Source organism: Rhizophagus irregularis, chromosome 18 (genome assembly GCF_026210795.1).
Source record: "Rhizophagus irregularis chromosome 18, complete sequence".
Lineage (NCBI taxonomy): Eukaryota > Fungi > Glomeromycota > Glomeromycetes > Glomerales > Glomeraceae > Rhizophagus > Rhizophagus irregularis.
Genome location: NC_089446.1, coordinates 1,420,743 through 1,444,040, shown reverse-complemented (window position 1 = coordinate 1,444,040; position 23,298 = coordinate 1,420,743). Strand labels below are relative to the sequence as shown.

Sequence of the window (23,298 nt, the reverse complement as noted above, 5' to 3'; positions counted from 1 at the left end):
GTATGTATCTATATTTATATAATTGACATTACAAGAATCTTAATTTTAAATACAAAAATTGATTAAATTTAGGTAATTACCGAACATATCCAAAAGTATGGCAAGTTGCAGACTGAATCTGGGGTATTAATTGGCTCAAAACTTGCTAATCGCAAAGGAGATATAGTGCGAAATAACTATTCAATTGCTGTAAGAAAATTTTTAAATTATATTATTTTAAATCATTCTGCTAATATTTTATTATTATATAGGCAAAACTTCTGGTTGACAAAAATGCACATCTACCAAGAGCACCTGTTGATTTTGAAGAGCGTGAATTTTATGGTCAAATCTTATATTATTTTGTACATGAACTTAATAATGAGTTATCAATGCTTGCCTTTGTGCAATGGATAAGAAACCCAGAAAAATTAAGCAACAATGTACTATTTTTTCGCTACTTTGGTGAAACAAGTGTTGTTAATGTGGCTGCTATTGATCGTTGTGTGGGATTTCTTGAAATAGCAGTAAATAAGTTTATTATAATTGATAGAGAAAATCGTATTTCATTTAGATAAAAACTTAGTATTATTCGGGTTATAATTTTAGTGCAATCAGATTGTTATTTAAAATCAATATCAATTTTCAGAGTATAATTGGAATATTTTCAAACTAGATATAAAATTGGATTATTTTCGGAATTTTTACTAAAAATTTTCTTATATTGAATTTCTAAATTTTGACTAAAAATATCATTCACAGTGTAATCGGAATGTTTTCAATGTTTTTCGGAATACTTTCAAAATATCTGGAAAATAATCGGAGTATATTGAATAAAAATTTTTTATAGGGTATTATTAATATTATTTGAACGTCCGGAGATTCTTTAATTATATTAAAGAATCTCCGGCGACTATATTATCTTGTTTCAAGTCCTTGGAGCATATAGTATAGCACTAATCCTTTTATAGATGTGTATCATAATAATTTGTAACCGGTGTAACCTATCACATAAAAAAGTAACATAACACCACTTCTCTCAATTTTAAAATTTAACCGGTTAAAAATCGACTTTGGATGTTTTAAAGAATTATACCTTTATAATAAATAACGTAAAGCAATTAAATTTGGATTATAAATTAAATTGATATAAGAAACTTTAGAAAGCAAAAAAGAAAAGAAATTCAACATGAACTCGAACCATAGTAGAACAGACAATATAGTCCGAGAAAAGGATAATATAATCCGAGAAAAGAATAACATAATCCGAGAAAAGGATAACATAATCCGAGAAAAGAATAATATATTCCGAGAAAAGGAAAACATAATTCGAGAAAAAGAGTACATAATCCGAGAAAGGGATACTATAATTCGAGAAAAGGAAAATATAGTCCGAGAAAAGGATAGATTAATTCGAGAAAATGATAAGATGGTCTATGATAACATGGTTCATGAGAAGGATGTCATGATTCAAGAGAAGGATTTCATGATTCAGGAGAAAGATGTTATGATTCACGAAAAGGACGCTATGATCCAGGAGAAGGATAACTTAATTCATGAGAAGGACGTCATGGTCCAGGAGAAAGATGTCATGATTCAAGAGAAGGATGTCATGATCCATGAAGGATAAGGAATTCAGAAGATTTAGGAAAAGACAACGAAACTCAAGAAATTTTTTAAGAAGGTTCAATAAAATGAATCAGGAAAAAAAATGAGATTTATAACGGTGATACTAAATTCAAAAATAAAGTTTCTATGATGACAAAATAATTAAATTAAATTTAATGAATATATATAAGTTATATTCTTATTTAGTAGATTTATATTATCAAAATAAAGAAATTAATATTTCTTAAGTACAACTTCGCGTTATTGAGTTATTGAACAAATCGGTGATTCGGCATGTCAAGAGCAGAAACTGTATACAAGAGCAAGGATTTAGCGTTAGAGTTGGGGATACAACCAAAGTATAACTTATTAAATTACGACAATACAGTATAATTTTGAAGTCCTTGGAAAATAGATGATTTACAATATTGTTGATAAAAATATATTCCTAACTCTATTGATTGTTTTAAACAATGAAATCGGCAAATATCGCGAGCTCAAAGATCCTGAAAGAAAAAAAATTGAAGATATAGTTGGCGAAATAATTAGTATGATAATGAAATAGATAATATAATTATTGATATTTGCTACTTTATAAAATAAACTATAACAACAAGAAATTATTATAGATCATTTGATATTGAATTCTCCTCTCAAGTAAATTCAATAACAGAATTTGTGATCGCATGTACTCAAATATCACAATCAAAATTATTTGTCAGTGCTGGATAATTATGATTGATTGGGTCGAAAAAGAATCATATGTGTAGTTATCGTTAGAATTATTATGGAAATTATTTGTATTTAATATTCGATGCTTTGCAATCGACTGAACTTATCAATCTAGCGTTGGTCGCTAGGACAATTATTTAGTTACTTGCCTTTAGTAAACTGTCATACAAAAAGTAAATGTGAAAACGCTAAACCTTTTATAGATATGCAGCATAATCATTTGTAACCTATATATCCTTACATGTAACGTAACAGCAATTTCCCAAAATGTTTATTTAACCATCCGCAACGAAATTTTTTTTTCTATTTTAGAAAGCAAAAAGAAAAAAATTCAAGAGAAAGATAATATGGCCCAAAAAAAGATTAACTTAATCCGAGAAAAAGCTAGAATAATCGGTGAAAAGAATATCATAATCCAGGAAAAGAATAGCATTATCCAAGAAAAGGTCAACCTAATCCGAGAAATTGTTAACATAGCCCGAGAAAAAACTAACATAGTTCGAGAAAAAGTTAACATGGTCCAAGAAAAGACCAAAATTGTCCGAGAAAAAGGTAACATAGCCCGGGAAAAGGATAAAATAGTCGACAATGACAACATCTTTGATAGCATTATCCATGAAAAAACAAGAGAAGGATATCATACTCCAAGAGAAGAATGTCATGATTCATGAGAAGGATTCCATGATCCAGGAGAAGTATAATATGATCCACGAGAAGGATACCATTGCCTACGAGAAGGATGTTATTATTCAAGTAAAGGATAAAGAAATTCAGAAAGTTTAAAGAAAAATATAATAAAATCAATAAAAAGTTTCACAAAAAGGACAACTCGATTCAAGAAATAAGCCTAATATTTAAAACAAAGATTTCTAAATACCAATATGTTAATTATAAACGATAATAAAATAAATTTAGTTAAAATATATAGAAAAATAAAATAGAGTTCCTAAATTACGACTTCACATTATTGTAAGTATACAGACCCAGTAAATAGTTTTTGTATAAATTTATACCAAACGGGCTCATTGGCTCGAAATTAGCTCAAATTTATGCAAAAAATAATCCAAATTTAAGCCAATATAGAGCCAATTATATATGGATGAGCCCATTTGGTACAAATTTATACAAAAACTATCTACTGAGAGACCTCAAGAAAACTATGGAATAGAAGCTGTTATGTATAGAAGCTGTTATGTATACAATTTAAAAAAGAATCGTATTAGAGTTGATGGAATAATACAATCAAGTATAATTAAATTGTGATTGAAGTACTTGGAGAAGATTTAATAATGGTAAAAGAAATATGGATACAATAAAATTGGCAAGAAAAAAAATTGAAGATATGACTGATGAAATTATTAAAATGTCGTTATTTTATTTTAAACTTAACGTTCAAGGACTTCGCTGATTAATCATAATGACAGTATATGTTACCCTAGTTTTATGAAAGAAATTGGGGATAGATAATACTGCAATTGATTTACCTCCCTTAATAGAAGAAAGAATTCAAGGATAAATCATATTTTTTTTGGTAATTAACAATAGAAGAATTTTAAACAAAATTTAGAATGATGCTTATTACTGTACAATTAACAAAATAATTCAAAGATTACAATAAATTGAGCGTCCTACGAAATATTGCATAATGCGGGCCAAAAAATCATGTGTGCGTTTTATTTTAAAACGTTGTGACGATCAGTCCAAGTGATGTTAATATTGACCGCACCAATCCATTTATAGATGCGTAACATGTAACGAAATTTGTTCCACATCGTCTCATTGTCTTTTGTAATAAAGAAATAGAAAGTAACAATCCAAAGAAAAGGATAAAATAATTTGAGATAATATGGCCCAAGAAAAAGTTAACTTAATCCAAGAAAAGACTAACATAATCCGAGAAAAGGCTGGCATAATTCGAGAAAAGAATAACATAATACGAGAAAAGAATAACATAGCCCAAGAAAAGGCTAATTTGCTCCAAGAAATTGGTAACTTAGTCCGAGAAAAGGCTAGTATAGTTCGAGAAAAAGTTAACGCAGTCCGAGATAAGGGCAACATAGTCCGAGAAAAATGTAATATAATCCGGGAAAAGGATAAAATAGTTCGTGAAAATGATAACACTGTCTATGATAATATGATACACGAGAAAGATACCATGATCCAAGAGAAGGATATCATAATCCAAGAGAAGGATGTCATGATCCATGAGAAGGATTCCATAATCCAGGATAAGTATCATTCGATCAACGAGAAAGATGGTGTATTCTACGAAAAGGATACCCTGATCCACGAGAAAGATACCATGATCCAAGAGAAGGATGCCATGATTCATGAAAAGGATAAAGAAATTCAGAGGATTTAAAGAAGAGGATTCAAAAAAAGATAAACCGAGTCAAGATTTAAAACAAAAATTATTAAATTCAAAAAGAAAGTTTCTAAATACCGATATGTTAATTTAAAATGATAATAAAATAAATTTAGTTAAATTAAAGATATTTATAGTGTTCTTTAAGTTATATTCACATTATTGAACGATGTTTAAGTATACAGACCCTCAAGGAACTTTGGACAATTAAAAAAGAATCTTCTTATTGTTGATGGAATGATACAATCAGTTATAACACTAAATTATGACAAAACATTTTTGAAGTTCTCGGAGAGGATTTAATAATATTAATGGTAAAAGGAATACGGCTAATTTTATATAATGAAATTGGTAAGTATCGCAAGCTCAGATTCTGAAAAAACAAAGAAATTAAAGAAATTGAAGATATGGATGGCGAAATTATTAAAACCGTTGTTACTTTATTTTATTTTTTGTACCAAAATATGGACTCAAAGCTAATGGAAAGGTTGAGTTTATCTTCTCTCATTATATAAAGCTAAATTTATACTTTTTAAATCGCTTTTACAGAATACCGAGGATACTGACTTACAGAGAAAAATTAAAACAATATGCATTAAATTCTGGAGAGAATATTGCACGGAAGATATAGAAATGATTAGACCAGTTTCTGATTAATCATAACGACAATATAGATTCTAGTTGTATGGAAGAAAATTGGGATGATAATGGAATAGATAATATAGCTGCTGGTATTTGCTTCTCTTAATAGTGAAAGAATTCGAGGATAAATTTTATTTTCTAGTTAATAAAACTATGATTGGACAATAGAGGAATTTTAAACAAAATTTTTGATGATTTTATTACAATTTACAGTACAAGATAACTCTCAAAGATCATGTATATTGAGCGTCCTAAGAACACGTGCTCGTCTTATTAATGCCGTATGTCTTATTAATGCCGTATGACGATCCTGGCTGATGGACGTGCAACATAATAATTTGTAACCGAAATAACGTAACACTACTCATTCCGAGTCTGCAACGAAATTTTATTTCCATATCATCTTTAGATGTTGCAATTAAGAATAGAAAGCAACTTAATTTGAATGATTAAGTTAAACCACTATAACATAAGTTAAGAAAAGGATAATATGGTCCAAGAAAAAGTTAACTTAATCCAAGAAAAGGTTAACTTAATCCGAGAAAAGAATCACATAATCCGAAAAAAGAGTAACATAGCCCAAGAAAAGGCTAGCTTACTCCGAGAAATTGCCGACATAGCTCAAGAAATGGCTAGCATAGCTAGAGAAAGAGTTAACATTGTCCGAGATAAGGGCAACATAATCCGAGAAAGATGTAACATAATCCGAGAAAAGGATAGAATAGTTCGTGAAAATGATAACATGGTCTATGACAATATGATACACGAGAAGGATGCTATGATCCATGAGAAGAGTATCATGATCCAAGAGAAGGATGCCATGATCATACCACGATCCACGAGAAGTATTACATGATCCAAGAGAAGGATGCCATGATCCACGAGAAAGATGTCATGATTCAAGAAAAGGATAAAGAAATTCAAGGGATTTAAAGAAATATAATAAAATTCAATAAGAGGATTCAAAAAAAGGATAAACAAAAGATAAGAAATCTAATTATCAAATGATAATAAAAAATAGTCCAGTTAAAGATGTTTATATTATTCCGTAAGTATATAGAAAACGGATAGAAGTTGCTATGTATACAATTAAAAAAATCGTGTAGTTGATGGAATGATACAACCAAAGTATAACTTATTAAATTATGACAATGTATTTTTGGAGATCTTGGAGAGGATTTAATAAATGTTAAAAAAAATACGATTATTTTTAAATAATGAAATTGGTAAATATCGTAATCTCAAAGATTCTGAAAGAAAGAAGGAATTGAAGATATGGCTGGTGAAATTATTAATATAGACTTAACGTTCAGCTGATTAATCATAACGACAATGGGATGATAATGATATCATCCCAAAAATGTCATTAAGTAAATTCAATACATATCCATTATATGTATAATGCAAAATTAATGCTAAATATTCTTATACCTTATGTTAAGTTATTATGTTGCTATCTGAATTTGGTATTAATTTAAAATCGCTTATTTAAGATTATTAATGATTAAAATTATTTTTATGACAATATTTTTTTATTGTAAGTTTAGCAATAAAAAATTTAATTTTTCAATCTTAATGTTTAATTAAATATTCTTTATTATACTTTATGATTTTATAATATAATTAAATTGATTTTTTCAAAAAATTTCATTATTAATGTATAAATATTAAGTTTAATAAGCCATAATCATTAATTTAAATATTAGTTTAAAATACTTTATGCATTTTTATTTGGTGAGAAAATTATTATGAAATGTTTATATTTTTAATACTCAAGAATTAATGTTTTAATTTGAAATAATCAATTTTGCTTTAGCAATTTAACATATTATAATGTAAAGCTATAAAATAAAATTAATCATATTTATTATAAGCTAATACATATGCTAATAAATTACAGCAACTAGACTTTTGAATTTCCTACTTTTTGGTAAATATTTTCCTTACTAACAGTTTTACCCTTCATTGCTAATTTGATTATACCAACTGCAAATGTTAGACTTAGTATGTTACCAGTGAAAATTTTACTTTCATATAAAACTTTACCTTGGAATTTTCTTAAATTCTATTGGTTAATTAACTAAAAAGGAAAAAAATCAATAATGTAATATAAAAGTTCCTTTTATAATAGGATCTTTAAAGAGTTTTATATGTAAATCTTACTTTAGACTATAAGGTATAATGTTGCTACCTAAAACTCATTTAACAATAAAATTCAAAAATCCAAAACTCAAAAACTTTATTTTTAATGAAAAAATTGGTAAATCTGAAACTTCTCTAAATTATAAGTAGTTTCAGAAAAACATAAAAACAGTTTAGACAATTAATTTTATTATAAAAAATAGTTTAAATTGAATTTTGACTAAACTAAAATTTTAAAAAAAATAGTTTTGGTAAGTATCCAAGTATCCTTATTTTAAATCATATATAGTTACTTTTTTTATAAATTAAAAAAAAAAATAAAATCAAATTATAATTAATAAGTTTTTTATATATTAATCTACTATTGTATTACTAACAATTAATAAATTTTACTATAAGTTATTAAACTAATTGATTAATAAGTTTAATAATATATCTAAAAAAAACTTAATTCTTTAGTTTTTTAATTTTATTTTTTTAGCTTTTATTGAAGTATCAAACAAGTTAAAATCTTTATATTCAATATTTAATTTTATTTTATCTATTTATTCTTTAATAAATAATTTGATATGTCAATTTTTTTACATTTTTAATTATTAATATTATAATTTTTCTTTAAAATATCTTGAATAAAAAGAAGTAAAACTAATGAAATTGAACAGTAATTAAAAAAGTCTAAAAATACTATAATTATATAAAAAAAGATAATAATAATTTAAATATAAAAAAATTGAAAAAAATAAAAAAGGTGAAAAAAATATTTTAGTAATAAAATATTAAAGAAGTTACTAATAATTAACTATTAAATTTGAAATATTTATTAAGGATGTGCCAAAAATTACATGATTTAGTGGGTGGGTGAAGTCAGGTCCTGCAATCAGATATCACAATATACTTTTTATGGTAATAGTATATCTTTTATCCTTTAAACGGTAATGCAGGCAAATTTGCCTGCAATTTTTTAAAATAAATTATATCTAAATACAAACTTTATCAATATGATTTGGATTATCCTATAATTCCACAGTTATATTGATCTACATTCTTAAGATCAATCGTATTGGTTTAATATGCTGGCTAATCACCAAAATTAAACACAACACTAGTCGAAATAGGAATATTCGACCTCTAAAAAATTCAGCCTAAATTCGGCCAATTTTAAAAAAAATTGATCTAAATTAGTAATGATATACAATTCAATCTATATTCGACTCTGATTCGATCCTGCAGAATGATGGTCGAAATACGTATAATAAAATTAAACTATATTCAACCTAACAGAATAATGGTCGAACTATAACTTTTTTTTTACAAAAAATATAAAAAATAATGGCCGAATTGCATGCTTTTTTTATTTACTTTTCTAGATAAAATAGTGGTTATACTATATTAATAATACTAAATATAATAAAAAAATAATTTGTTAAAAAATGCTTTGAAATTCGAATTGGTGTAAATACCAGTTCGAATGTTATATTAAATCAACGCAAATGGAACTTTCTATTTATAGGAATAACGGCTAAATATTCCCTGGCATTAGATCGATCCGATTTTTTGTATTTTACAGGTATAAACTAACCTAAAATGTTGTGTATCGGGATTATATTGTCTCTACTGCTTGGGTAGAAACTATCTTCTCATAATTTGACGTTGCAAGTTTCGACATCATCGTCAATACTGAAATGGAATCGAGATGTCAAATTTGCCGGTTTGTACCATTTGATGTAAGCCAATTTGTGTGTCAAATTACGGGAAGATAAATGAACGCTATGTTCGAAAAAAAATTGGATTTGACCTGGGTAAGTATCAACGCTATTCCCATCACGATTAATAAATTTAGCTAAGACGAATGAGTTCTTAATATGTCGTGTTGCAGCAGCAGATCCAAAAGTTTCTGCACAGATTTGACATCTTCCATATCGATTCGCTCGTGATAATGATCGTCGAATTGAGTAAATTTTCCGCGAACGGTTTTCTGAATATATAATCTACATACGTATCCTCGTAATATTCGATAAGTAAATCGCAGATTTGTTCTCAAGATGAATATCTTTGGATTGCGGTGCTAAAAATTTACCCGGAAATTCCTCGCAACCAGTAATTGCGACTCCGATATATTTCTGAATTCATCAAAAATCGATACATTTCATCTGTAAAAAATCGAAAAGATTTAACGACAGAAGGTCGTTTATCAAGTAATTCGAGTCCTATTACTTCTGAACTTGAACTATTAATAATATCATTTATTTGCGTTTCGGTCATCAATCGACGCATTAGTTCAGGTTCGATTTGGCGGTAGCTATTAGGCAAAGATCCTAATAAATAATTTATTATTAATCTTTGCTAAATGAAATAATATAATTCGAAAAATCGACACAATTAAATTTGAATTACCTAATAAGCCATTCATTCGTTCAAAGCTAAAGCACCAGAACGAATACAGAGATTCGTAATCGTAAGAGCACTCGCATAGATGTAATGATAGGTGGAGGTTTGGCATTATTTTTTCTTCGCCATAGCATTCTTCGATCAATTTAATTATCTTTATCAAAAGTTCATGGGCTTCTTTCATATCGTTAATCTCCACAATTCGTCTAATCAAAATCGTACAAACTCTTATGAAATACGTAAGAATTTTGCGATCTTTACCCGAAAGATGATTCCATAAAGCAATAGTGGCATATATTAGGAAAAAGTTGCGCCATTGGTCAGCGGTAAAGTTAGAAAACCCTTCACCACAATGGATTTTACCAGGAATTCGTCCCAAATCTGATGGTACTTTAAATTCGTCTATTTTCTTTTGAATTGATTGAAGATCTTTTTCTGTTAATACACCTTCATCAATCCATATTCGTTTTGTTATCCATTTAGTGATTCCTAGAAAAAGGCAATGCATCGGATTTACAACAACAAAACGAATTGGATCAAAATACGGCAGTCTTAATATTTCAGACCACCTTACGCCATTCTCCTTGACGAATCTCTCTCTTTCTGCGTTAGATTTGCATCATCGCCATTCTAAAGCCTTTTGACGATGCTCGACTGGATCTTTCATGATAAACCAGTTGCTCATATTCGCCATACCACCAAAATTGCGATTATTGGCCCTTTTTTCGCATCGATGGCATAATGCAAGGGCAGAGATGTGCCCGCATAATTTTTGAGCTCCAGGAATATTGCACGAAGCAATTATTAATGCAGCTCGAATATCTTTGCCATTTGGACATTTATTAGTGCGATTAAGATTCACGCCTTCCCAAAGTGATTCTAATTCCATGATTATTAGTGAAAGGTAATGATTTACTCTATGTAATTTAACCTCATTGGGCCCCGGTAATATGCCAAGTATAAGCATATTTTCAGGCTTAAATCGAACATCCCGAGGTAGATTACATATTATTGCGTATATTACACCTGTACTGTAAATCGTTCCTTCGTACGGCTGGAACCAATCCAAATTTATCATTAATCCTAGATGAGTATCAACGCCGTCCGATCGGAAAAAGTTATTTGACCCTTGTTCGTTTGATTCCTTAAGATTTTGCCAAATTTGCCCGTCGTATATGTCTGATAAAACATTATCAATTACTGAACGACGAGTCCAATGCCGCAATAATTCTTCAAATCCCTGGTCGTCGAACATACTAAAGAAATGCTTGTGTATACTCGGATCCAGATAAATTAATTCAGGAACAATTGATATACTATTATTTAAAGAAATTTTCTTTCCTAAAGGAGTTTGACATTGCTTTAATCTCTTTGTGGCCGAATTTGGAAATTCGACATGGCTGCATTTCATAATAGTATTATCATCATTTGATATTATATCCTCTTTTTTGTATAATTTGTGGCATTTTTGGCAAGCTGCAAATTGCGTAAATCGATTGATAAGTCCTAACGCTTTTCTTAACATATATAATGAATTTGGAAATGATTCGGGATTGATATTTTTACACACTTTCAATATTATTTTAATAAATTGTATTAATTCTTCAATTGCAGTATTTGGTATGTTATGACTCGACCTGAACTTCATAATCCATATCAAAATCCCCTTAATTAGTTCATCGTTGGTAATTCTGAAATATTCGGTGTGTCTGAAATATCTGGTATATCAAACATAGGATGAGAATAATTCTCAAAATTACTTGAAAATTCGTTATCATCATTATTAGGAGAATCTTCTTGTGCCGAAGATTCACTAGTATAGATATCATCTAAGGTTGCATGCCGTAAGTATTGATTATTATATTTCGAATTACAACCTAAACGGGTTGTAATATTATAAACATAAGTTGTAATTTTGTTGTAAATACTATGCTATTGTGGTTAACTAAAAGATGATAATTCTGATTTACAACCATTATAATTACTTGATTCTTAGACTTACAACTATTTACGGCAGGCAACACTAATATTATCCATGTCATATTCAGTTGATTCAGCGACTTGCTCAACTTCAGTAATATGACGAAGTGTGCCTGTTTTTGACCTTTTTTTACGTGGAAGAAATACATATTGTTGTTTCTCATACGTATCATTATCAGAATATGTATCAATAGATATTGTCGTATCTTGTGGTTCTACTAACGATATTGTCGTATCTTGTAGTTCTTCTAATGATATTGTCGAATCAATCAGTTTTACTAACTCTTGAGACGTTGGAGCCTTATCGGAATTTAATTGTTCTAAAGAATTCGTTTGCTCGTGTCTCTCCTTTGTGCGCGGATCAATCATTTTCCCATTACAATTGCTGCAATAGCACAGAACCTTCGATCTTGGTTTTCTGGTCGTAAATTTGGCATAAGTTCGTTCAGAGGTTGAAGAACTCGGATTATTATATTCGTCCAAGATATTAGCAGCAATGCGTTTTCTTCTCCCTTTATTCATTTTTTGATAAAAGTCAGATATGATAAAGTTGTAATATGTTTTTACGTTGAATAAAATTGTAATTATTAATATCAAATTTTTAGTGATGTCGAATTTTTAGTAATATTGTGATTTTTTATATTCCGTTTTTAAAGTGATATTGATGGTATAATTAAAAAAACCATATAAAATTTGGACGAAATAGACAAAAAATTGAACGAAAATTGAATAAGTATAGGAATTTAAAAATAAAACATACGTATCACCATACTATTTAATTTGATTTAACAGTTTCATTAATTGAAAGTCTAATTTGATGCGAAAGTTTAAGTCTGATTGATGAAAAAGTTTAAGTCTGATTTGATCTGTTTAATTAATTGAAAGTCTAATTTGATGCGAAAGTTTAAGTGTAATTGATCGTTGATTGTTGAGAGTCTAATTTGATACAAATGTTTAAGTGTAATTGATCATTGATTGTTGAGAGTCTAATTTGATAGTAAAAAATAGATATAAAAGGTGGACCAATTTCCTCGTCCGTACAAAAATCTCTTTCTTTTTTTTTTGAAAAAAAAAACCAATAATGACTCGTAAGAAACCATCGAAACCAAATACTCCTCCACCAAATATTGCTGAGTCGTCAACACCAGCACCACAAAATATTGCCACTTCGTCAACACCAACACCTCCAAATATTGCTACTTCAACACTGGCATCACGATCGTCAGCATCAGCATCACGAAATATTGCCACTTCGTCAACATCAACACCACAAAATATTGCTTTTTCAACAGCAACACCTTCAAATATTGCCACTTCGTCAACACCAATACCTCCAAATATTGCCACTTCAACACCGGCATCACGATCGTCAGCATCAGCATCACGAAATATTGCTTCTTCAACACCGGCATCACGATCGTCAACATCAGCATCACGAAATATTACCACTTCGTTAACACTAACGCCACAAAATATTGCTTCTTCAACAGCAACACCTCCAAATATTGCCATTTCGTCAACACCAACACCTCCAAATATTGCCACTTCAACACCGGCATCACGATCATCAGCATCAGCATCACGAAATATTGCTTCTTCAACACGTAATATTACCACTTCGTCAACACTATCAACACGTAATATTACCACTTCGTCAACACTAACACCACAAAATACTAATACTACAGTTTCTTCATCTCCCTTTAAACTCGTTATTCCGCCAGATATTTCAGCCTCAATAGGTCAAACTCAATCTCAATCTCAACGAAATTTAACGGCTTCGGATATTATTAAAAAATATCCTAATATTAATGTACCAAAAAGTTATCGTTCACATCACGAAGAAGGAGCACCAAGAAGTGATCGACCAAGTAATGAAGAAGTGGGTAAATCGAATTTGTTATTTTTATATTTTGATATTTATTATATTACATTTGTTTGTTACATATCCTTATAATTTAAAATAGGTAATTTTGAGTTAGGAAATTTAAAAAAAGAAACCCTTCGACTACAGAACGAATTAAAACAAGAAAAGTCCAAAGTAGCCGGAATGAAATGAAAAATAGATAATTTAGAAGACCATGTTCGTAGGATCGAGGAGGAGAACTCCATGTTACGGGATTTTAATGAAATTTTTAGTAACGAATCGAATGAATTATGTGAAGAAAATAAAGCTCTCTGAGAAAAACTTCAACAATCCAAACAACTTCACATACCTCGAAAGATTATTAATCCTCCACAGCAATATTCACCAAAACGTCCCAATAAAAGATTAAAATCGAGAGAGGAATCTCCTGATGAAGTTGCCGCTACAGATGCAAGAGTAAGAATTTTACAAGACTATTTGCAGCCGAATTGTGTTAATGTATATATACAGCTTTTATTATTTTATTATTTCCTCTTATTGTTTAGGCTGAAATGAAGAACCTCTTGAAAGGTCAAATACCCGAAGAATATCGGTTGGATTATGGTAAGACTTTCAGTGAACAGACAGCAAAGATATACGAAAAATTGATACCTGAATTAAAGAAGTTGATGAGTGGACATTATAATCCGTCAGTAACCCAATTGTCAAACTGGTTACGATCGATGCACAAGCATAAAAGAGATAGATAACGGAAACGACAATCAGGCCAATTAGACAAAGTAGATCGAAGAATGCACGTAAATGCGCGATTATCCGAAGTGAGGAGTATTTTATTTTAATACACTTCTTTTTTTTTAGTCATTTGAAATTAATCTTTATATATTCGACAGAAAAAAAATAGACGAGTAAAGGCCGCAATAAAATTATACGAAAGAAATGATGCCAACATACAGGAATTCGATAAAGATGAATTATTACCAATGCTCCTACAGAATGATTGTCATTCGATTGAGCAATCGGATTTCGAAGACGAATCAAGACAGAAATTGCCTAATAACAAGCGGTTCCTGCATGTATACGATCAGGAATGGCGTTCGAACAAAGTATTAAAGTGATTATTGCTATTAACCTATTTTAATATTTATTCGATATATAAAGTTTATCTTTGTTTTAAATAGTTAAAACACCTATTACGAAACGTATTGGACCCTGAAGCAGAATATATTCAACACGCAAAAAAGCAAAGAGAGAGAATTTATAATGATGACATATATTTTACGTCTAGTGAACTTCTCAAGAATGCGCCCGAATGGGCGCTCGATAAAGCGAAAATGTACGAAACTGATAAAACCAACGAAACAAACGACATTAGCGAATATGACGCGGCTGATAATGTGATTGATGATTTGATTCAATCTTATGAAGATTGTGAGCCAATGGAGCCAAATTTAACGGAGCCATATTCGGATTTCTTGTTAAATTCAGCGGAAATGAATTCGATTAGACCCGAAGATTTGGATGAGATTGGTGAAAGTTCGATGACAGTAAGTTGAATTGTTTTTAATATTTTTACATCGCAAATATCGCTAATTAATTTTGTTTATATCATATTAGCAACAAAGAGCCGAAAGGAGTCGAAAAGGCAAAGAAAAAGCCACAAAAGAAGCAAAAGAAGACGAGGAAATTTATGAAATCTTTGAAGCCGACGAATATTATTAGTATATTTTATATTTCTTTTTTTTGGTTGGTTTATTGGGTTTATTTTTTATTATATGGTATTATTAGTATATTTTATATTTCTTTTTTTGGCTTAATATGGTTGGTTTATTGGGGTTTATATATTATTATGTACATGGGTTGATTTATATAATTATATTACTATACGTCAATATATATAAAATATAAAATAAACAGGTTTTATTTGCTTATACTATGCTTTATTATTCGTCCTTGAAAACTCTATTTATCAATAATATTCGGGTTACATATAGTAGTCGAATATAGTTTTTTTTAGGGTCGAACAAATATGTAATAATGTCCTAATATAGAACTAATTTTAGCCGAATATCCTTTCTGAATTTGAATCTAATTTTAGCCGAATATCCTTTCCGAATTTGAATCTAATTTTAGCCAAATATCCTTTCCGAATTTGAGACGATTGGCACCCTAAATGCGCCCAAAAATTCGACCTTAATTTGACACAGGTTAAATCATCATTCGACCTATATTTGACCTGGTCAAATTTAGGTCGAATTGTTCTATTTCGACCAGTGCAAATTAACCTCAAAAAAATAACATCAGAAAGTTTATATAATAAATTAATTTTCTTTGCCATAAAATTCTGCTTCATTACAAAGCATTTTAATATACTTATTTATTTTTATTATGAAACTTCAAACCCTAATGAACGAAATAGAGATGATAAAATTTAACTTTATGCATTTTTTTACAAGTTCACAAAAATAATTCTTTTTTTAGAGTTCTATGTAAAGTCAAATTGCCAGTTCTAAACGTTAATAATCATAATAATAAAGTTTTTCCCCATAGCAAAATCTATATATTTTAATAAGCTTTACTATAGCCATAATCAAATTCCAATGAGATCGTCAAAGTTAAATGCAAAGTTTTTCAAAATTTTTTGTCATCTAAAAAATACAACTTTTGTCCAATAATTAATCTTCAATTTTATAATATAAAATCAACAAATAATAATTTTTGTCACATAAATTAAGATTTAAGCTCTTTGCAAAAAAAAATTTTATTAAAATAACTTCGTTTTTCATAAAATTAGATGAGAACTGAATTTTTGGTAAAATTGCAGGCAATTTGCCTGCAGTGTTTTACCATTTAAGGGATAGTAAATAATATATAATTTGTTTATTAATAAATTTTTTTTGCAATTATCTCACCATCTAAAAGTCCAATTTTAATGATTTTTTTTTGTTTTATAAAGTATAAAGAGAGCTACAAAATAAAAAAAAGTTTATGCAAATTGAATTATTGGATAGTAAAATAATTGTATTATAATATATATGTAATACAGTCGCCACTGGTTATAACGAACCTGTTTGTACCGAAAACTTGTTGTATTGAACCAAGTTTCACAGAACCGATTTTTTTATAATTAATTGCACTGGATATAACGAAATCACATAATAAATTATTATATACCGCATCCGAACTTATTTTAGCCAGCCCAAGTATATCAGTTACATATTTAGTATACCGAACTATTACGTGACTTTAATTAGTAATATAAAAGAATGGACTACCGGAAAAATTATTTCTGCTAGTATCAGATAAAATTTTCATTTGAATAGCTGGTAAATACTTAAAAAATCGATGAACACATAAATTTTAAATAAAACATAGTGTTATCTGTTATAGTAAGTCATGTAATCATCCGAACTTTAAATATTACAGTATATGCTGCTATAATTTAATTGAATAAAATTCATATACCGAACAGTTCGGTATATAATATGAATATCATATATCGAATTCACCATATACCGAACCAAAACGCTTGGAACGGCAGATTCGTTATATCCAGTGGCGACTGTATATAGTAGTAATTTATTTATTAAGAAGTTTTTTGCAATTAACTTACTATATAGCAGTTCAATTTTAATGATTTTTTTTTGTTTTGTAAAGCATAAAGAAGTCTACAAAACAAAAAAAAAGTTTATGCAAATTGGATTATTGGATAGTAAAATAATTGTATTATAATATATACAGTCAACTCTTAATATAACGAAGTTGGCGTCCAGACTGATCAGGCCTTCGTTATAGAAATATTCATTAATATGATGGAAAAATCTGGTATAACTAAGGTTGCTTGTCTAAACCTCTTCAAAATCCTACGATTAGTTTCGTCAAAATTTTACTATAGATTTATTATAGTTTTGGCAGAGTTTTGGCAGTTTTAGCATTTATAATAAGTTTCGGCAGTTTCGCCTTTCTCCAAAGTTTCACCAGTTTTTTAATATAACTTTAATATAGTTTTAGCAGAATTTCGCTTTTCAGCGAAATGCCATCTTGCCTAAACCCTAAGTTTTAGCAAGCAACCTTAGGTATAACCAGAAAATTTTTGTATATTATGGTATATTGTCGTATAATAATTGTATCTTATAATGCAAAAACGCAAGTTATACAAAATATTTTCGTTATATTGAAAAAAAATTCGTTATAAAAGAAAATTTGTTATTAAAGGAGGCATTTTTCATATACGGTTTATAAAATTTACTTTGTTAAACGGTTACAGCATTTAATTAGTAAAATTTGGTATAATGAGGTTTTTTTCATATGTTAAAATCTGTATCATACTGAAGATCCATTATATTGTAAAATTCGTTATATCAAAATTTGTTATAAGAAAAGTTGACTGTATATAATATATGATAATTTATTTATTAACAAGCTTTTTTTGCAATTATTTCACCATCTAGCAGTCCAATTTCAATGAATTTTTTTATTTTATAAAGCATAAATAAATAGGGCTACAAAACAAAAAAAAGTTTATGCAAATTGGATTATTAGATAGCAAACTAATTGTATTATAATATATATATATTAATATATATTATACTGTATGTATTTTTTTAGCCAATCAGAATTCAATCACATGGTGGTAAGGATAGTGCTGCAAATATGTAATTGCAGAATAATTGCGATTTACAGTATTGCAGAACATTGCAGATTTTAAATCTAAAAATCCGCAGATCTGCAAATCCGCAATTATCTGCAATTCCACAAATATTCCGCAAATCTGCAAATATCCAAAGTATTACAATTCAATTGCAGAATATTTGCAGGATTGCAGAATATTTGCGGATTTGTGAAATGTCTGCAAAAAAAACTAATTTTTTTTAAATGAAATATAATTTTTTAATTTAACTACTAAAAAATATATTTCTTTTTATTATTAATCATAAAAAAAAATCATTTTTCATTAACAAAATTTAAAAAAAAAATGATTTTATTTTTTAGAAAAAGGTGGATCAGTAATTGGAAAAAACTGCTAAAATGGCGTTTTCTCTTATTATAACTGCAAAAAAATGCCAGAACTAATAGTTCTGGCATTTTTTTATAAATAAAAAAAATAAAAATTGACACGTCAGAACTAATAGTTCTGGCATTTTTTTATAAATAAAAAAAATAAAAATTGACACGTCAGAACTAATAGTTCTGGCATTTTTAATAAAAAAAATTAAAAAAAATGTTAAAACCTATAGTTCCTGCGTTTTTATATAAAAAATTTAAAAAAATGTCGAGATTCATAGTTCCAGTGTTTTTATATAAAAAAAAATTTTAAAAAAATGCCAGAACCTATTGTTTCAGTGTTTTTTAAAAAAAATAATTAAAAAAAAATGCCAGAACCTATTGTCCCAACGTTTTTTTAAAAAATAATTAAAAAAAATGCCAGAACCTATTATCCCAGCGTTTTTTTAAAAAATAATTAAAAAAAATGCCAGAACCTATAGTTTTGGCGTTTTTATATAAAAAAAATTAAAAAAATACCAGAACTCATAGTTCTAGCGTTTTTATATAAAAAAAAATAAAAAAAAACGCCAGAACTATAGTTCCGATATTTTTATATAAAAAAAATTAAAAGAAAATACTGGAACCATAGTTCCAGCATTTTTTATATTAAAAAAAATTAAAAGAAAATGCTAAAACCATAGTTCCAGCATTTTTATATAAAAAAAAATAAAAGAAAACGCTGATACCTATAGTTCTGGCATTTTTATATAAAAAAAATTAAAAGAAAATGCTGGAACCCATAGTTCTGGCATTTTTATATAAAAAAATTAAAAGAAACCGCTGGAATCCATAGTTCTGGCATTTTTATATAAAAAAATCAAAAGAAAACACTGGAACCCATAATTCTGGCGTTTTTATAAAAAAATATGTCAGAAGCAATAGTTCTGGCATTTTTATATAAAAAAACTCCAGAACTATTAGTTCTGATGTTTTTGTATGTAAGTCAATTAGAATTGCGGAATTGCGAACTACTAACCGTAATTCAACTCCAAAATCTGCAATATTGTGGAATTTGAAAATCATTTGCAGACCCATCCTTACATGGTAGGTAGGGGAGTCAGGTTTCTAATTGAGCATAATCACGTGATTTCTGGCACGCCTCTTAGTAAAGATAATATTTATTAATTTGAAATTAAAAAAAAAATAATCATATTTAGTAGAATTCATTACTAATATAAAGTAAGTAGAATATCATATGTAATTATATAATTTATTTATTAATTGATGATCTGCAAGTCAACTAGCGAAATTACATATAAAATTTGACACAAATCATATACTAATTTGTCGTAATACACTAATTTTGGCAGTTTCTGACGTAATAAAATTATAAACATATTTTACTAAAAATAGTAACCAACAATAAAGTAAACGACATACTTTTATTTTTTCAAAGCCACCAAGCGTAAAAATTTTTTTTGGCAAACTTTACCTTGGAAGCATGCGGCATTTACCATATATTATTAGGTAAAATAAGAATTCAGAAGGTAAAATTTTTTTAAATTTCACCAAACTTTTATACATTTTTACTTTATTTTATAAATAAACTAAGTTATAACAACTTCTATTCTGATAAATTCAAGACGTTTTCAAACTTATTAGCCAAATCACACTCTGTAGCTCTTTCTTTAAAAACACAGGTATATGTATTTATCCAATTTTGTATAGTATTGACTTTTAGGATGTCCTCTTCTTCAAGTTCACCAGCTTCAACATGTTTTAATAGTTCATCACGCATACTTCGAGCATTCAGCCTATCTTCTGACCTACAATTCCCATTCAGGAAAAAAAGCTCTAATAGGGCTTTTACCTCTTTTTTTCATTCTTTTTCCACCTCTTCTGCCCAATTTCTGATTACCTTTTAACGCCCACCCTTTTGCTAATGGAAATTTTTGATCTATTATTTAAATGGAAGGAATAATGTAAAGTATATAAATATATCTTCATTATGTAATTTTTGTTTATAGTTTGACTTACCAATATCTATTTCCTCTTTACTATTGAAAGAATTTGGATCATTAGGTTGTTCATTTGGGAGAATTTCATCTAAAATTTTCAAACACACATAAAGTTATCTCATAGTAACTAATACATAAAGGTTTGAGTTATATTACCAGCATTCTTATCATTTTCTATTAGATCTAGATTATTTGAAAAATAACCATCAGTAATTTTATCAATTTAAATATACAGTACATACGCCAACGTAATGAAATACCTGATTCTAATGCAATTGACATAGTCCATTGTGTTTCTGAAGTAGTATATTGAGATATTGATGGTTGAGGTTGGTGAAGAGGCGTATTCCAAAGTTTGGCTACATGTGATGGTGAAAAATTGTTCCATGCTCCAAAATGAGGTAATGGGCGAGCACATATATATCTATCATATTACCCTGACAAGGCCATTTCCAATAAAATAATTTTGAAATCCCTTTGATTGTTTTAATCTTTGACTTTTTTTTTGATTTTTTTCATGACTCTCAGAATCATTGTTACGATTGGGTTCAAGATTAGCTAATGAAGTTCCAGATAATCCTTTTACTGCTTAAACAATATCATCATCACTTGATAAATCACATCCAATTCGTAAATATCATTTGATTGCATACGTTATCTGGGAATGATGGTATAATATAATCAGATATTATAGTCAATTGATTTCAATTGGATTAGAACTTACTGATGCATGATGTGAATTTACCATTATTTTCGCCTCCCCAGGTTTAAGAAACAATCAACTCCAAACTTCAATATCATACCAAGTATGCCAATAACTTACAATTGCCATGAGTTCAGAATTGTGGTAATGTGGATCATTATCTGATATTACTTTGATCCATTTGGGCTTTTTACTTATTGTTTCAAATACTGCTTCAAATGCCGATGCTGTAAACTAAGCATCCTGTTTGGTATCCAAAGACCAATGATCATAAGCTTCAATATCTAATTTATTTGAATTTGTTTCCCTCATAAAAATCAAAATAGTATGCAAGGTCCATCCACGCTTTCCAAAAAAATCTTGCTTTGTTTCATGTGCTGATTGTGGTAATATTCGCATTTTATAATCAGCAATAATAACTGCACCACTTAAATTCAACTCAGCTAATGTGGCATTAAACTGGGCATTTAGAAATACTTTGCATGCTTGATGTGAAAGATAGTACAACAGGTGCTCTTTAGCTTCAGCAAGTTGTGATTAATAATTTTCAAAAGTATTTTTAATCATGAAATCAAAAAATTCAAAAAGTTAATTACATTTTAAATATTGTATTTTATGTTTATTATTGTACTCTCCAAATGCATATGGTAAACAATGAGAAATACAAGGATCGTGAATAACTTGACCATCTGGATTAACTGCTAGTTCTTTTTCAAAATCTCGCTTTAATTGTCTTTTCAGCTTGTCAAGTTGGTCAAGAATCATATTCTAAAATATCTTTAATAAGTAATTTATATGTTATTGTAAAAAGTAAATATGATTTAGTTTCAACTAATCATAATTGTTTTATCTTTGAAATTATTCCGTATTATGTTGGCCAAATTCTCAAATACCTCAAATCCATAATCATTGCAAATTTGACATAAACCTCCAAGATCATCACGGTATTTCAAATTGGTAGAATTTTTTAGACGTGCCATAAAAGTTGATCTTTTCATACCATTTGGATAAGTTTCAGTAAACTTATTTCATAATTCACTTTTTTGATCTCGAAGATATAGAACTGGCAACCCTGTTTTCGCATCTATATAGTAAGAACTCATAGCAACATTTTCACGATTTTGAAAAAAAATAGTAAATTGTTCTTCTTGTGCATTACTTAAACGTTGAACTTTTCTTTTTATTTTATTTATGGGTGAAGCACACTGGTCAGAATAGTCCATTTCGGCAAAATTTTAAATTGCCGAATGTTGGACAAAATTCGGTCTGACATTAGCCGATCAGTACCAAAAAAATCAGCAACTAATTTTATGGACAATTTGCACCGTAACACCTGCTACTCACAATTAGAAATTGGCAAAGTTTCAGAATTAGTTAAAAAAATTGGCTGTACATATCAATAAAATTCGAACCTGCCATGCAAATGAAATTCGTCATAAACAATCGACTATTCGTTTAAAAATTGATATTGATTTAATTTGCCGATTTGCAAAAATAAATAAAATCGACCATAATAATTTTGACAAAATTTAGCAAATTTAAGTTTTAAAACTGATTTATTTCGATTGATTTACCAATTATTTTAATTAAATCAATTAAATCGCAAAAATTTCCTACAAAAATAATACTAAAATAATACGAAAATAATAAAAATTTCCTACAACAATAATACTAAAATAATACGAAATAATACTAAAATAATCTAAAATAATACGAAATAATACTAAAATAATACGAAATAATACTAAAATAATAAAAATTTCCTACGAAAATAATACGAAAATAATACGAAAATAATATGAAAATAATACTAAAATAATAAAAATTTCCTACGAAAATAATACAAAAATAATACGAAAATAATAAAAATTTCTTACAACAATAATACAAA

The 23,298-nt window shown here is 28.3% G+C and overlaps 7 protein-coding genes across 7 annotated transcripts; 5 read left to right on the top strand and 2 right to left on the bottom strand.

Annotated features, from left to right (window-relative positions):
• Positions 1–1,168: 1,168 nt before the first annotated feature.
• OCT59_009961 (uncharacterized protein) lies at positions 1,169–1,609 on the top strand (the record flags this gene model as incomplete). The annotated part of the gene is made up of 1 exon (XM_066132701.1): positions 1,169–1,609. One exon carries the CDS (start codon positions 1,169–1,171, stop codon positions 1,607–1,609), a length of 441 nt encoding a protein of 146 aa, XP_066000318.1.
• A 1,057-nt stretch (positions 1,610–2,666) lies between these two features.
• On the top strand, positions 2,667–2,990 carry OCT59_009960 (uncharacterized protein; the record flags this gene model as incomplete). The annotated part of the gene is made up of 1 exon (XM_066132700.1): positions 2,667–2,990. The coding sequence occupies one exon, from the start codon at positions 2,667–2,669 to the stop codon at positions 2,988–2,990; it is 324 nt and encodes a 107-aa protein (XP_066000317.1).
• Positions 2,991–4,165: 1,175 nt separating this feature from the next.
• Positions 4,166–4,681, top strand: OCT59_009959 (uncharacterized protein; the record flags this gene model as incomplete). The annotated part of the gene is made up of 1 exon (XM_025310406.1): positions 4,166–4,681. One exon carries the CDS (start codon positions 4,166–4,168, stop codon positions 4,679–4,681), a length of 516 nt encoding a protein of 171 aa, XP_025182872.1.
• A 1,135-nt stretch (positions 4,682–5,816) lies between these two features.
• Positions 5,817–6,182, top strand: OCT59_009958 (uncharacterized protein; the record flags this gene model as incomplete). Its single annotated transcript, XM_066132699.1, has 1 exon — positions 5,817–6,182. The coding sequence occupies one exon, from the start codon at positions 5,817–5,819 to the stop codon at positions 6,180–6,182; it is 366 nt and encodes a 121-aa protein (XP_066000316.1).
• A 5,345-nt stretch (positions 6,183–11,527) lies between these two features.
• Positions 11,528–12,358, bottom strand: OCT59_009957 (uncharacterized protein; the record flags this gene model as incomplete). Its single annotated transcript, XM_066132698.1, has 2 exons — positions 11,528–11,733; positions 11,869–12,358. 2 exons carry the CDS (start codon positions 12,356–12,358, stop codon positions 11,528–11,530), a joined length of 696 nt encoding a protein of 231 aa, XP_066000315.1.
• Positions 12,359–12,917: 559 nt separating this feature from the next.
• On the top strand, positions 12,918–15,422 carry OCT59_009956 (uncharacterized protein; the record flags this gene model as incomplete). Its single annotated transcript, XM_066132697.1, has 7 exons — positions 12,918–13,722; positions 13,804–13,877; positions 14,061–14,159; positions 14,249–14,391; positions 14,605–14,806; positions 14,882–15,247; positions 15,318–15,422. 7 exons carry the CDS (start codon positions 12,918–12,920, stop codon positions 15,420–15,422), a joined length of 1,794 nt encoding a protein of 597 aa, XP_066000314.1.
• A 6,219-nt stretch (positions 15,423–21,641) lies between these two features.
• Positions 21,642–22,405, bottom strand: OCT59_009955 (uncharacterized protein; the record flags this gene model as incomplete). The annotated part of the gene is made up of 3 exons (XM_066132696.1): positions 21,642–21,928; positions 22,004–22,175; positions 22,301–22,405. The coding sequence occupies 3 exons, from the start codon at positions 22,403–22,405 to the stop codon at positions 21,642–21,644; spliced, it is 564 nt and encodes a 187-aa protein (XP_066000313.1).
• Positions 22,406–23,298: the final 893 nt, after the last annotated feature.